Source organism: Hemiscyllium ocellatum, chromosome 13 (genome assembly GCF_020745735.1).
Source record: "Hemiscyllium ocellatum isolate sHemOce1 chromosome 13, sHemOce1.pat.X.cur, whole genome shotgun sequence".
NCBI classification, from domain to species: Eukaryota; Metazoa; Chordata; class Chondrichthyes; order Orectolobiformes; family Hemiscylliidae; genus Hemiscyllium; species Hemiscyllium ocellatum.
Genome location: NC_083413.1, coordinates 73,315,901 through 73,331,424, shown reverse-complemented (window position 1 = coordinate 73,331,424; position 15,524 = coordinate 73,315,901). Strand labels below are relative to the sequence as shown.

The 15,524-nt window shown below is 42.5% G+C and overlaps 1 protein-coding gene across 1 annotated transcript in view; it reads left to right on the top strand.

Annotated features, from left to right (window-relative positions):
- aire (autoimmune regulator) overlaps nt 1–15,072 on the top strand; it is a 39,300-nt gene extending 24,228 nt beyond the window's left edge. The window contains exons 11-13 of the mRNA XM_060833943.1: nt 9,594–9,677; nt 14,543–14,643; nt 15,069–15,072. Coding sequence (XP_060689926.1) covers nt 9,594–9,677; nt 14,543–14,643; nt 15,069–15,072 — 189 coding nt within the window. The remainder of the gene's footprint in view (nt 1–9,593; nt 9,678–14,542; nt 14,644–15,068) is intronic.
- The last annotated feature ends 452 nt before the right edge of the window (nt 15,073–15,524 follow it).

The following is a 15,524-nucleotide window of genomic DNA, read 5'->3' as shown; positions in this document are numbered from 1 at the left end:
TTGAAGCACTGCTCCTTCATCAGGTAACTACTTTAAAATGTATAAGTCCTGTCCTTATTCATTTTGCAAAATGCAATACCTTCAAATTAAACTCTATCTGCCCCTCCTCAGCCTGTTGACTCAACTGGTGTAGCATCCAAACTATTGGCATTCCTGGAACACATGGTGTTCATCTGGTCAGGTGTGCCCATCAAGATGGAGTTCAATCTGGATAAATGTGAAATAATTCATTTTGGAAAGTCGAATTTCAATGCTGGATACAGGGTTGAAGACAGGGTTCTTGGCAGCGTGGAGGAATGGCAGGATCTTGGGGTCAACGTACGTAGATCCCTCAAAGTAGCCACCCAAATTGATAGGGTTGTAAAGAAGGTGTATGGTGTTTTGGCTTTCAGTAACAGGGGAATTGAGTTTAAGAGCTGCAAGCTTTTGCTGCAGCCCTACAAAACCCTGGTTAGATCACATGGGAATATTGTGCCCAGTTTTGGGCGCTCCATTACAGGAAGGATGTAGATGCTTTACAGAGGGTGCAGAGGAGATTTACCAGGATGCTGCATGGACTGGAGGGCATGTCTTATGAAGAGCAGTGAGTGAGCTAGAATTGAATTGAATTGAATTGAACTGAATTGAATTTATTGTTATGTGTACTGAGGTACAGTGAAAAGCTTACTTTTGCGAGCAATACAGGCAGACCACAGAGTTAAGTAGCATAGATAAGTAAATAATAGGAAAACAGCAGCAAAAACAAAAACACAGGTACAGGTGAATGTTAAGAGTTTGTGAGTCCATTCAGTATTCTAACAACAGTAGGGTAGAAACTGTTTCAAAACCAGCTGGTGTGTGTGTTCAGGCTTCTGTACCTTCTCCCTGATGGTAGAGGTTGTAGAAAAACATTGCCAGGGTGGGGTGGATCTTTGAGAATGCTGGTGGCCTTTCCTTGACAGCGGGCCTGGTAGATGGATTCTATAGATGGGAGGTTGGCCTTTGTGATTGTTCCGGCTGAGCTCACCACTCTCCGTAAGTGTCTCCAAACTTGAATGGTACAGTTGCCATACCAGGTAATGATACATCCAGACAGAATGCTCTCGATGGCGCACATATAAAAGTTGGCAAGGGTATTCGCTGTCATGCCAAATTTCCTCAGCTGCCTAAGGAAGAAGAGACAGTGTTGGGCCTTTATAACCAGTGCGTCCATATGAAGAGTCCAAGAAAGCTTGTTTTGGATGACCATTCCCAGGATCTTGACACTCTCCACTCGTTCTACCTCTGTGCTGTTAATGTGTAGAGGGAGCATGAGCAACATCCCACCAAAAGTCAATAATGATTTCTTTGGTTTTGCCAGCTTTGAGAGCTAGGTTGTTCTCCATTTATCCATGTCCTGCACTTCCTCTCTGTAGTCTGTTTCTTCACCTTCTAAAATTTGACCAACTATGTCATCAGCAAACTTGTAAATGGCATTAGTCTGATATTTGGTGACGTAGTCATGGGTGTATAGTGAGTACAGTAGAGGGCTGAGTACATACCTTTGGGGGAGCTCAGTGTTGAGTGTTAGTGAAGATGACATATTGTCCCCATTCTTCACTGATTGTAGCCTGTAGGTCAGGAAACTACGGATCCAGTTGCAGAGAGTGGGGCTTAGTCCGAGATCATGAGGCTTAATAATCAGTCTCGAGGGGATAATAGTGTTGAAAGCTGAACTGTAGTCAATGAGTAGGATTTTTACGTAGCTGTTTTTGGAGGAGTGACAGGCAAATGATGGGGCATCTGATGTGAATCTGTTGGTCCGATAGGCAAATTGGATTGGGTCAAGAGTAGTGGGGAGGCTGGAGTTGATGAATGCCATGACCAGCCTTTCAAAGCACTTCATGACCACCAAAGTTATGGCTACTGGGCGGTAGTCATTAAGACATGTTGCATGAGCCTTCTTAGCCACAGGGATGATGTTGGCCCTCTTGAAACAGGCAGGGATAGTGGCCTGCTGCAGGAAGAGTTGAAGGTGTCCAAGAAGACCTCTGCCAGTTGATCTGCACATGCTCTGAGTGCACGGCCTGGTACTCTGTCTGGTCCTACCGCTTTCCTTGGACTCACATGAAGGGAAACTGATCTGACTTCTGATGCAGTGATTATTGTGTTTGGTTCGTCTGGACTGATCAGAATAGGTGTTACCTATCTGCCGAAAGTCTGCTCAAAGCGAGCATAGAAAGCGTTGAGACGATCTGGGAGGCATGTGCCATCATCTGCTATCTTGCATTGTCTCTTTTTAGAACCTATGATGTCATTCAGTCCTTGCCATAGTCGCTGGGTGTCTGTCTGGATCTCTAGTTTGGATCAGTATTGGGTCTTGACTGTCCTAATGGCTCTGGAAAGGTCATAATTGGATTCCTTTTATTTGAGTGGGTCTCCTGATCTGAAGGCCTCACACACCTGATTTTTAGCAGGTTTTGTATGTCCTGATTCATCCAGAGTTTCCTGTTGGGAACACAGGGATCGACTTCCTCGGTATGCAGTCCTCCACACACTTGCTGATAAAGTCTGTGACGGTGGTGGCGTACTTGTCCAAGGTACCTGCAGACTGTTTGAACTTGGCCCAATCAGACAATTGATCCTCTGCTTCCTCCAACCAGCACTAGACCTGTATCCGTGAGGGGGTCTCCTGCTTGAGCTTTTGCCTTTAAGCCACGAGAAGAAACACGGCCTTGTGGTCAGAGTTCCCGAAATGTGGGCGGGGGATGGAGCAGTAGGCATCTTTCACAGTGGTGTAGCAGTGGTCTAAAATGTTCGGGCCCCTGTTGGGGTAGATAATGTTCTGGTGATGCTTGGGCAACACCTTCCCTGGATTGGCTTAATTGAAGTCGCCAGTTACAATAAACAGGTCCTCGGGATGTTCCGTCTCCAAGGTGTTAGTGGTGGAATACAGCACATCCAGAGCTTCCCTAACCTTTGCTTGTGGTGGTATGTACACAGCAGTTAGTATAACAGCAGTACATTCCTGTGGTAGATAGACGGGGTGGCACTTGATAGTGAGGAATCCAAAATTTGGGGAGCAATGGTTGCCCAGGGTTGCAATGTCCATGCACCACAGGTTGTTGATAAAAAAGCAAAACCCTGCACCCTTTGTCTTACCCGAGGAGGCTGTATGGTCCATTCGATGGATAGAAAAACATCAACCTGAAGTGCACAGTTGGGAATGGATGGGTTGAGCCAGGTTTCTGTGAAGCAGAGTGCACAGCAGTCCCACAGTTCACTCTGCACTCACACTGGAAGCTGACCGTGATCTCAGTTCGTCCATCTTGTTTTCCAGAGATTGTACATTTGCTAGGTACACAAGCTAATAAGAGGCATAGATACAGTAGATAGCTAGAGACTTTTCCCCAATGCAGTAGAGAGTGGCGGGAGCTGGGCGGAAGTGAAGTCGGAGCGCAAAGCCGGTCGGGAAGGTAAGTGATTGTTATTTGAGTGGGTGTGTTCTAGATGTGGGAGGTCAATGACTCTGGTGTGTCTGGCTCGTATAAGTGTAGAAAGTGTGTGCACATTCAGCTACTGACCGAGCATATTGCAGCACTGATGAAAGAACTCAAGGACCTTAGGCTCATCCGAGAGAACGAGATCTTTCTGGACAAGACCTTCAATGAGGTTACTACACCGACTATACCAGAAGAGAGCAGAAGAGAGCAGACGATGAGGAAGGCAGAGAGGAGACAGGTGCAAGAGACCCCGGGGGAAGTACCTGTCAGGAACAAGTTGAATCTTTGGAAACAGTAGAGACGGATGACACTGCCAGTCTGCGAGGCGGCCAGGTCTGTCAATCAAAAGTTGGCGTGGAGACAGAGCGGAAGAGTCGGACATCACAGAGCCATGGTAATAGGGGACTCCATAGTGAGAGGAACTGACTGGGGTTTTTGTGGCAGCAGGCGGGACTTAAGGATGGTGTGTTGCCTTCCTGGTGCCAGGGTTAAAGACATCACAGACAGAGTGCAGGAAATCCTCAAGGACGAAGGTGAGGATACATGTCGGCACAAATTACATTGGGAAGAAGAGGAGGAACACACTACAGCGGGACTTCGGAGAACTAGGAAGAAGGCTGAAAAGCAGGACATGCAGGGTGGTTATCTCCGGTTTGCATCCTGTTCCTTGGGCTGGTGATGCCAGAAATAGGGAGATAATGGACTTGAACATGTGGCTGGGGAACTGGTGCAGGAAGCAAGCATTTAAATTCTTGGATCACCAGGGTATGTTTTGTGGTAAGCATAAATTATACAAAAGAGACGGTTTGCACCTTAATAGGTTAGGGACCAGCATTCTGGCAGGCAGGTATGCTACTGCAACACAGCTGCGTTTAAACTAAGTAGCGGGGGGAGGAGACAAACTGGATATTTAAGAAGGAAATTGAAGGGAAAGTTAGAACAAGGGAAGTCAAGAAAGACAACTGTATCAATGAGGCATAAATATCAGAAAGGGATCATGCTGTAAGGTTGAGTGAAATAGGAGTTGATGGGAAGGGTGGGGGCAGTAACAAATTAAAAATACTATACATGAATGCACGAAGCATTAGAAATAAAATGGATGAGCTTGAGGCTCTTTTGGAAATTGGCAAATATGATATTGTGAGGATAACTGAGATGTGGCTTCAAGTGGACAGGGCCTGGGAAATGAATATTCAAGGCTACACGTGCTATTGTAAGGCAGACTGACAGGCAGAGGGGGTGGGGTGGCCACGTTGGTAAAGGATGATATTCAGTCCCTTGCGCAGGAGGACCCAGAATCAGTGGATGTAGAGTCAGTGTGGATAGAGCTGAGAAATACAAAGGGTAAAAAGACCCTCTTGGGAGTTATCTACAGGCCCCCAAACAATAGTTTGGATGTTGGATGTAAGTTGAATCAGGAGCTGAAATTGTCCTGTCGCAAAGATGTTACTACAGTTGCTATGGGGGATTTCAACATGCAGGTAGACTGGGAGAATCAGGATGGTATTGGACCTCAAGAAAGAGACTTTGTGGAGTGCCTCTGAGATGAATTCTTAGAACAGCTGGTGCTGGATCCGATCAGGGAGAAGGCAATTCTGAATCTGGTATTGTGCAACGAACCAGAATTGATCAGGGACCTTGAAGTGAAGGAGCCATTGGGAAGTAGTGACCATAATACAATAAGCTTCAATCTGCAATTTGAGAGGGAGAGGGTACAATCGGAAGTGACAATATTTCTGTTGAATAAAGGGAACTATGGAGCTATGAGGGAGGAGCTGGCCAAAGTTCAATGGTGCAATACCTTAGCAGGGATGACAGTGGAGGAACAATGGCAGAGATTTATGGGTATAACGCAGAAGGTGCAGGATCAGTTCATTCCAAAAAGGAAGAAAGATCCTATGAGGAGGCAGGGGTGGCCATGGCTGACGAGGGAAGTTAAGAAACATATAAAGTTAAAAGAGAAAAAGTACAACATAGCAAAGATAAGTGGGAAAACGGAGGACTGGGAAGCTCTTAAAGAACAATAGAGGATTACGAAGAAGGAAATATGCAGAGAAAACAAGAGGTACGAAGGTAAACTGACCAAAAATATAAAGGAGGATAGTAAAAGCTTTTTAAGGTATGTTGAAGGGAAAGAAATGGTTAAGACTAAAATTGGGCCCTTGAAGACAGAAACAGGGGAATATTTTATGGGGAACAAAGAAATGGCAGAAGATTTGAATTGTGTTCACTGGGAAAGACACAAGCAATCTCCCTGAGGTAACAGTGGCTGAAGGACCTGAACTTAAGGGAATTTATGTTTGCCAGGAATTGGTGTTGGAGAGACTGGTAGGTCTGAAGGCTGATAAGTCCCCTGGGCCTGATGGTCTACATCCCAGGGTACTGAAGGAGGTGGCTCTAGAAATCGTGGATGTGTTGGTGATTTTTTCCAGAGTTCGATAGATTCGGGATCAGTTCCTGCGGATTAGAGGGTGGCTAATGTTGTACCACTTTTTAAGAAAGGTGAGAGAGAGAAAGCAGGAAATTATAGACCAGTTAGTCTGACCTCAGTGATGGGAAAGATGCTGGAGTCTATTATAAAGGATGAAATTATGACACATCTGGATAGTAGTAACAGAATAGGTCAGAGTCAGCATGGATTTATGAAGGGGAAATCATGCTTGAATAATCTTCTGGAATTTTTTGAGAATGTAACTCTGAAGATGGACAAGGGAGATCCAGTAGATGTAGTGTACCTGGACTTTCAGAAAGCTTTTGATAAAGTCCCACATAGGAGGTTAGTGAGCAAAATTAGGGCGCCTGGTATTGGGGACAATGTACTAACTTGGATTGAAAGTTGGTTGGCTGATAGGAAACAAAGAGTAGTGATAAATGGCTCCATTTTGGAATGGCAGGCAGTGACCAGTGGGGTATCGCAGGGACCAGTGCTGGGATCGCAGCTTTTTACAATATACATTAATGATGTAGAAGATGGTATTAGTAATAAAATTAGCAAATTTGCTGATGATACCAAGCTGAGTGGCAGGGTGAAATGTGATGAGGATGTTAGGAGATTACAGGGTGATCTGGACAGGTTAGGTGAGTGGTCAGATGCATGGCAGATGCAGTTTAATGTGGATAAATGTATGGTTATCCACTTTGGTGGCAAGAACAGGAAGGCAGAGTACTGCCTAAATGGAATCAATTTAGGTAAAGGGGCAGTACGAAGAGATCTGGGTGTTCTTGTACACCAGTCAATGAAAGTAAGCATGCAGGTACAGCAGGTAATGAAGAAGGCTAATAGTATGCTGGCCTTCATAACAAGAGGGATTGAGTATAGAAGCAAAGAGGTTCTTCTGCAGCTGTGCAGGGCCCTGGTGATACCACACCTGGAGTACAGTGTGCAGTTCTGGTCTCCAAATTTGAGGAAACACATTCTGGCTATTGAGGGAGTGCAGTGTAGGTTCATGAGGTCAATTCCTGGAATAGCGGGACTACCTTATGCTGAAAGACTGGAGCGACTGAGCTTGTATACCCTTGAGTTTAGAAGACTGAGAGGGGATCTGATTGAGACATATAAGATTATGAAAGGATTGGACACTCTGGAGGCAGGAAACATGTTTCAGCTGATGGGTGAGTGCTGAACCAGAGGACACAGCTTAAAAATACGGGGTAGACCATTTAGGACAGAGATGAGGAGAAACTTCTTCACCCAGAGAGTGGTGGCTGTGTGGAATGTTCTGCCCCAGAGGGCAGTGGAGGCCCAGTCTCTGGATTCATTTAAGAAAGAGTTGGATAGAGTTCTCAAGGATAATGGAATCAAGGGTTATGGAAATGAGGAAGGAGCAGGATACTGATTAAGGATGATCAGCCATGATCATATTGAATGGTGGTGCAGGCTCGAAGGGCAGAATGGCCTACTCCTGCACCTATTGTCTATTGTCTATTATCTATTGGCAGAATAGATAATAGTGACTGCTGGACAAGCACATGGATGGCAGTAAATTGAGGGGTTTGTAGGTTAGGTTGAACTTAGATTAAGATAATGATTGGCACAACATTGTGGGCCGAAGGGCTGTACTGTGCTGTATTGTTCTATGTTCTATATATATGTCTGGGCAGTTTGTTCATCTCCTCAATTCATCACCTTCAGCAATGTCAGAACTCACTGGAGATAGTACACAATATATCAAACACCACCATTCCCTAATCCATCACAAATGTAAGTCATCAAACTGTTCAATTTTATCTAATTGACCAAATTAGCTTAAAATAATATGCATACCGTTTCTTTAATCTCATTAATACAAACGTAACTATTTATTGTGATCATGAAAGAAAAATAGTCAGAGGAGCACTGTTCTGAATCACCTATCCAAAATCATAAAACTAGTTGTGTTGGTTGTATAGTCCGTTTTCCTTTCTTCATTGATACTTTGATGTAATTTGCACAGTAGTGATTAGTCGTTAGATCACAGATTGGTTGGTCAGACCCATGGATATTTCTAGACTTTACTACTCTTCCTTTCGGCAATTCTGAATGTAGTTTTTCCCTACTGTTTTGACAGAGAAATTGCGCAGAGAGGTTAACTTTTCAGAGTAGAGGAACATAGAGAGAGAGAGAGAGAAGGAGGGAGGGAGCAAGAGAGATATGTTGATGCTGCGTGCATCCGGGACATCTGTCATCTTCAGTTTCATTCTTCTCTCAGGGTCTGTGTTAAACTGCAGTGAATCCAATCAGAAGGTTGTTTCCATGCTGAGCTCATTGGAACACACAACGGATGCCAGTTAAAAAGCCAAACAAAATGCTGTGTCCAGGAGGAAATGCCCTGGAAACACATAACAGGGGGTGCCTAATTGTTTGGACTGTGCTTTCACTTCTCTAAGAAAGCAACATTTTAATTACAATTCACAATGTGCTCCAGGTAACATATTTCTGCAACTGCAAACATCTTCCTACAAAGTTTTCCCATTTGAGTCCTCAATCCGAAATAAATTTAAGTAGTCTTTAACACAGTCCCTCAAGATTGAAGATTGCATTCTTTCTGGTCTTTTTTTTTGGCTCTGAAGGGACTATAAGGTCCAGTATTGGTTCAATACCACAATTCCTACTGCAGGCAAAAGAGGAAGTATTTGCTCAAATAGATGAGTGGGATGCTAATGTTTTCAGACCTCCTTCCACTATATGGACTTGGCCTCCATTTGGGCTTACCAGAGACATTCCTGACAATTGGCACCTTCATGAATGTTTCTTTTCTAGTTTGAGCCATCTTGAAATGGGGATCATTTCGAATTGGTAGGGCAATTGCATTTTTTCAGAGAAGCTTGAGGATGTCCTTAATTGTCAATACACTGACCAGAGCTGAGCTTTCTTTCTTTGTGGAGCATGTGGGATTCACTGGGTTCATTGACAATCCTGGAATCTCAACCTTAGTTCAAGCAGGAAGTATCTGTTTAATAACTGTTATCCCCACAGGGTCTAGGAACACAAGACCACAAGTACTGGACAAAGTGTTAAAAACCAGAGCACACACCAGCTATGAATCCAATGCAGAAGAATTTATGCTCTGTTGCACTAGTCTTCTTAATGCAATTTGCCAGAACTTGGCTAAACCATTAGACGAAATCAAGAAATTTCAATTGCAAATTATGTTCAGCCCAAATCAAAGTTCTGCAATTTTGCTTTGTGCTAGTTGACAGGAAATTGCACTTAAAACTAGCCCTGCCCAGAAGACTAACCATGTTGCAGATTGACTTAATTGACATTGTGAGTTCCCATCCATTGTAGCTTATGGAGGACTCTCAAGATTAAAGCTGCTTTTAGGGGCATGGACACCAATAAGCACACCTCTACGATATGGTTCTAAAATGTTTAGCTTTTTAAAAATTTTACTCCAAAACTGACTACTACACAACAATGACGTAAACACCAAGCAATTTATTTTTACCTGCCAATCTATAACAGCGCCAGTTTGAGTTGGTCCATGGTAAATGCTACATTCATCGATATACAAATGAGTTTATCAAAGACTTGAGTTAAAAATAACTTCTTAAAACAAGAATCATTTGCATCCAGATCATCAGTTGTGCCCAAGACTAAATCTCCTGTGTGGCCTGTTTAATTTCTTGCCTTCTCTTCCTCTCTCCCTTTAGGCTGTTGAACATGAAGTAGAAGCAGATTCATTTATTAATGAGCAGCTCTTCAACAAGGAAGAGTTTGACTCAATTCTCCGAGAGGTGAGTTTGTAATAAATGCAGGGAGTACAATGAGGATTAACCTGATATGGAGGGGACAGTAGGTCAGAGACTGGCCTTTCACACTCTGGAACTGGATAGTATAAAGGTACAATAGACAGTGTGGGATATTGAAGTTTTAAAAGTGTTTCTGAAGCACAGAGTTCAGGAATGGGAAGGATGAAGGGAGGTCTAATCAGATTCTGTTGCCCTGTGTCTCTGAAACCATAAATGGGGAAATTGCTATATTCCAGAAAGCCAGTTGGTGAAGGATACAACTGAGATTAGTTGTACCAATTATATTCATGTCAATTAAGTCTGCTAAAGAAGAGAATTTGAGAATGCAATTATCTTGGCTACATTTAAAAAAAAATTATTTGCTTTTAAAACCTTTTGTACTTCTGGGTATTTCACCATCCAGCACATCACAACTAGTATCTGGCCCAGTCTCAGGGAACAACCAGGAGATTCCAGTTCCAAGACACTTCTGTGGCCATTATTTTATTATGTGATCTATTTAAGCTAGCGCTTCTATTTACAAATTTATGTTTGGTGGGGCGATGACTGTAAGATCTCCCTCTTGTACCAGCAGAGGACTTTTCTGCAGTAGGTGACTGTTTTCTGACACAAACATCACTTCTAATTCCACTATTAGTGCTTCTACTGTGCTTTTTTATACTCCACTCTTTTATTTCAATATGCCAGTCTATGGGCCTTAATTCTTAGCTATCATCTTAAACATCCAACCAGTAATTAAACTTGCCAGCATCTTTTGTTTTGCACATCCCTCAGTTGTGAGCTGTCTCCATTCAGTGCACCCCTCTGGAAGAATTGCCTTTGATTGTGATAGCTCTGTCCTGTGTATCATGACGACTTACATTATTTTTAGTCAACCTTTGGTCAACTATATTATATTCCTTAGAACCTTCTTCACAAGATCCATGACCATGGGAAGTTCAAGGTATCTAACTTACTTCTGACAGCTGCATAGAGTCTGAGATTTTGTCAGTGATTCTGATTAATCATGAGGAATAAACCACAACAATTGATTGCCATATCAATGAACTACTAAGTTAGCACATGATTTATTATAGTATCAAAGCTTTACCATTCCCCATGATTCTCCTTTTCATAATATACAAAATGACTTGCTTTAAACTCTATCTCCAATAGCTTTATGTGACACCCAAGCTCCCCTTTGAAATGTCTTGGAGATCACAAGTTTGATGAAAATCAGTGACCATGCATGGAAAGAAATTAAATGTTTCAGAAAAACATTGAAATAATTATAGTACTTTCTGGAGCAGGAGAACTACATTACAGTATAGAAGACAGCTTTGAGTTTTGCCCAAAGTCTAACTGAGACATCTGCCAATCATCTGAATGTTTTTACAAAGATTTCCTGTGCCAAGGAGGTTGTTAATTTGCAATTTGGTTGTTCAGCTAAAATTGTATGTATCATATTATCAATCACCATATTACTCCTTTCATAGAGTCCATTACTTGTTTTATAGTTATTTTTATTGAAAAAAGAAAATTTTAAAGATTTTTTTTACAAAATTACAAAAGTAATACAAACAAGTTTAAACACCAATATAAAATTAATAAAACATTTAAAAAAAACAAAAGAAAGGGGAAAAAACCCAACTAACTACTAATCTATTCTACACCGAAACAAAACGTAAAATAGGATATCATACATTACTAAGTAAATGTAGTTAAATAACTAGATATATGCTCAAAACAGATTTACATCAAGTCATAATAAAACCCATATTTATACGGGATTCCTCCTCCCGGGGGTCCCCGAACCAGCCAGAACCATTACTACAGCTAAACAAAAGCCCTGGACAGAATAGCCAAAGTATCTGTGCCGATATAGTTCAAAAAGGGCTGCCATGTTTTATGAAATAATTCCATTTTTTGGTGCAGCATATTTGTGAGGAAGTCAAGGGGGATATATTCCATGACTGTCCTGGGGGCCTTCAGCTACTCAATTCACTAAAGTACTTTTCCTTGCACAACAGGAGATGAATGGTAAATAATTTCATCCCGTACACATCCTGGGAGGGAAAATCTGAAGAGCCCAAAATCTGAAGAGACACTAGCTCCCATCAAAACCGTACCCAACATCTCTGTCAAGGCATTTTCTATCCATCTCAATACCTACGGTTCTTATGGCATGTCCATAGACAATGCGTGAGACTGCCAACTTCTATTTTACATTTAGGACACATTGGGGATGCTCCTGCCTTGAATTTTGTGAGTCATTCAGGTGCCATATGAACCCTGTGGAGTATCTTTAATTGAATGGCCTGAGTTCTATTAGATAGAGATCTTTCTGGCATTTTCCCAGATGTCCTCTCACATTTCTAAAGAGATTTCCAACCCTAATTCTTGATTCCAGGTTTTATATAATCATTTCATGTCCTTCGGTACCTTATTGTATAGTGAGTGGTAAAGAGTACTGACTGAGGGCAGCCCCATCGGCCATAGCACTCTCCTTTCCCTATCCAATTTGTAGGGTTTGACTATCAGCGTGGTCTTCTTTTGTATAAAGTCTTGTATATGAAAATACCGAAAGAGGTCCCTGTTAGGCAGTCCAAATTTCTGGTGCAACTGCTCAAAGGACATCATAACCTCCCCATCAAACAGGTCTCCCAAGCAGGAGATACCTTTGGACTTCCAATTTTTAAATGTAGCAACTGTCAGCCCTGGCTGGAATCCTGATGCTCCCACTATAGGGGTATAAGGGGAAGTTTTTTGCAGGTTACTCTCATCTTGTTGCATTATCCTCCAGGCTTTGATTGTATTTAATACAATAAGGTTTTAAATAGTCCACAATAACTCTCATCTTGTCCATAAATAAAAGATTGATATGGGGACATTTTGCTTGGGAAGTCTCAATATCTAACCAGATTGATTGTGGGTCACAAGAGGCACAGTCAGCTATATAGGATAATAAGGAGCTCAACTGGTACCTCATGAAATCTGGAAAGTCCAGTCCTCCCCTTGCCTGTGGAAGCTGCAGCTTTGCTAATTTGATAAGGGGCTGTCTATGATTCCAAATAAAGGAATCGAGCCAGACGTAAAGCTTATGCAACGCCTGTCTCACAGCATCAAGGGGAGCATTCCCATCGGATATAGAAGACGAGATAGGATATTCATCTTAACTAAGGCTATTCTACCTAACCAGGATATTGGGAGATCTCCCCAGCGTTGAAGGTCCTGCCTTATTTTCTCTAATAAGTGCACACAATTGGCTTTATACAGCTGACCAAACACTGGAGTGATAAAAATACCTAAGTATAGAAAACCTTCTAGTGACCACTGAAAGGGAAAGTAAGATCCATCCGTTAAATTGGATACACTGGCAAGACCTCCCAATGGCATGGCCTCCGATTTCATAAAATTGATTTTGTAACCTGAGAACATACCAAATAGATTGACCACTTGAATTACACAGGGCACGGTTGTCAAAGGATCGCTTAAGAAAAGGAGGACATCATCTGCATACAGAGTAATTTTGTGCTTGCCCGATCCAACCCTCAGAGCCGTTGTATTAGGGTCAGTTTGAATAGCTTCCGCTAGTGGTTCAATCATAGCATGAATAATAATGGTGAAAGAGGACATCCCTGACGACAGCCCCTGCCACCATTAAAGTGATCCGAACCTAAACCATTGGTGATCACCGCTGCTTTGGGATCATTATATATACTGAAACCCATTTAGTAAATACCTCTCTAACACCGAACCTTTCCAGCGTATAAAAAAGATATGGCCATTCAACCCAATCAAATGCCTCCTCTGCATCTAGGGAGACAACTAAACCCGGTATTGTTCCCTGTTGACAGGTTTGTATCATATTTAAGACACTTCTAATATTATTAGTTGACCTGCGACCCTTTATAAACCCCGTCTGGGGTCCTCTTTTATAATGTATGGTAAGACTTCTCCAGACTTAATGCTAACATTTTTGAAATAATTTTGAAATCCACATTTAACAAGGATGTGGGTCCATATGAAAATCAATCTCCTGGGGCCTTTCCCTTCTTAAGAATGAGAGAAATATTTGCTTCTCTCAATGAAGGCGGGAGGCAGCCCTGACTACGTGAGTAGTTGTACATATTTATGAGTGGCCCAGCCAGTTCACCTAGAAATTCTTTATAGAAATCAACCTGGAATCCATCTGGCCCAGGCGCTTTACCACTCTGAAGCTGCCTAACTGCGTCCAGTACTTCCTGGGTTGTCAAGGCGGCACTCAAGATTGACACCTGCTCCAAGTTAGAAGGATTCCATCTTCCCAGTTCTATCCTCACATCCTGCAACTTAGATAGTTCAAAATAGAACTTTCTAAGGGCAGTATTGATCTTTTTACGATCACAATTCAAGGTACCAGCATTTTCTCTAATGGACGTAATGGCGTGAGGAGCCTTTTTCTTTCTAGTAAGGTATGCTAGGTATCTGCCAGGCTTGTTACCATATTCAAATAATCTCTGCTTTGCGAATAATATTTCCCTCTTTATTGTTTGAGTAAGTGCGGTATTCAAGGCTGCCCTAAGAGCTGTGATCCTTTGTAACTTAATAATGGAAGACCTGTTAAGATACGTTGTCTCAGCTGCCTTCAAGCAAGCCTCGAGCAGGCGCTGTTGCTCTCCCTTCCTCTTCCCGTTCGGGAAAGCCCAGCAACCGAACATTTTTCTGACGACCTCAATTATCAAGGTCGTCAATGCGCTCTTCAAGGTTCCAGACTTGCTGCTCCAGAGCCCGGACCTGACCCACGAATGACTCAGCGAGGGTGCGGCCTGTTGCTCTGCCCCTCCAACACACTGCTAGAATTTTTTAATCTCTCAGTCATGCTTCTGCAGCGTGACCGAGATCAACTCCCACCTGGATCAGGTCTCCTCGATGAAGGCATTGATCTTCTCCCTGAGTTTGGCGATCTCGGAGATCAGGCTCGCCACCGAAGGTAAGTCCCCAGAAGCTGCCACGGACGTCTCTGCTGCTGTGGAAGGGGGTGGGGGAGGGGTCCCTGCCTGTTGAGAGCTGTGTGAGTTTTTGCCCTTTGTCATTTTTAAAAAAACATTAAACTATCCAAGTTTGATGTAAAATGACTGAGTGCGCTGGGCAAAAGCTATCCTAAATGATTCAAAGAGTGAGGTGAAGGTGGGTGCCCCATTTTGTCTAAGTCTTAGGCAGAGCACTGTAGACTCAGACTTACTGGGTCACCACCATCTTGGATCTCCCCTGACAGAGTCCATTACTTAAAGGACTTTCAGTTGTTGTATTCGTGATCACAATGTCTGTGTTTTCACACGTGGTTCTGGACTCATCAAAGGCAAATTCCCCTCTATTTCTGCAAAGCTGTACTGACCTGTTTTATTGTTCTTACAGGTAGTTCATGAATTGATTGTATTTTTGCCAAAGAAAAATCAGACAGAAATCTCACTGGCGGCTTAGATGGAACCAGCAACTTACACATAAGAGAGAATATAATACAATACAGCAACTTAAATGCTAGGACTGATTCAGAGAACAGTAAACTTTGTACAAGCTGTTCAAATTCAAAAGATATTCTTCCATGGAAAAAACATTTTACAAAATCTATCAAACCTAACTTCCCCTCATAAGTATGTAGCAGGTTAACTTGCTTGTAAACTTCACCCAAGAACCTAATTGAAAATACAATTTTTTTAACCGTCAAAGTAATGGACATCAATGTGGCAAAATACTTTTGATTTTACTTGTGGTAGAATATGAAAATACTAAGGCAATACCTTGTTTCTTCTTTATGAAGGATGTAACTGATTATATGGCTCAGACTCCAATTACATGGGAGAGTGATTATAC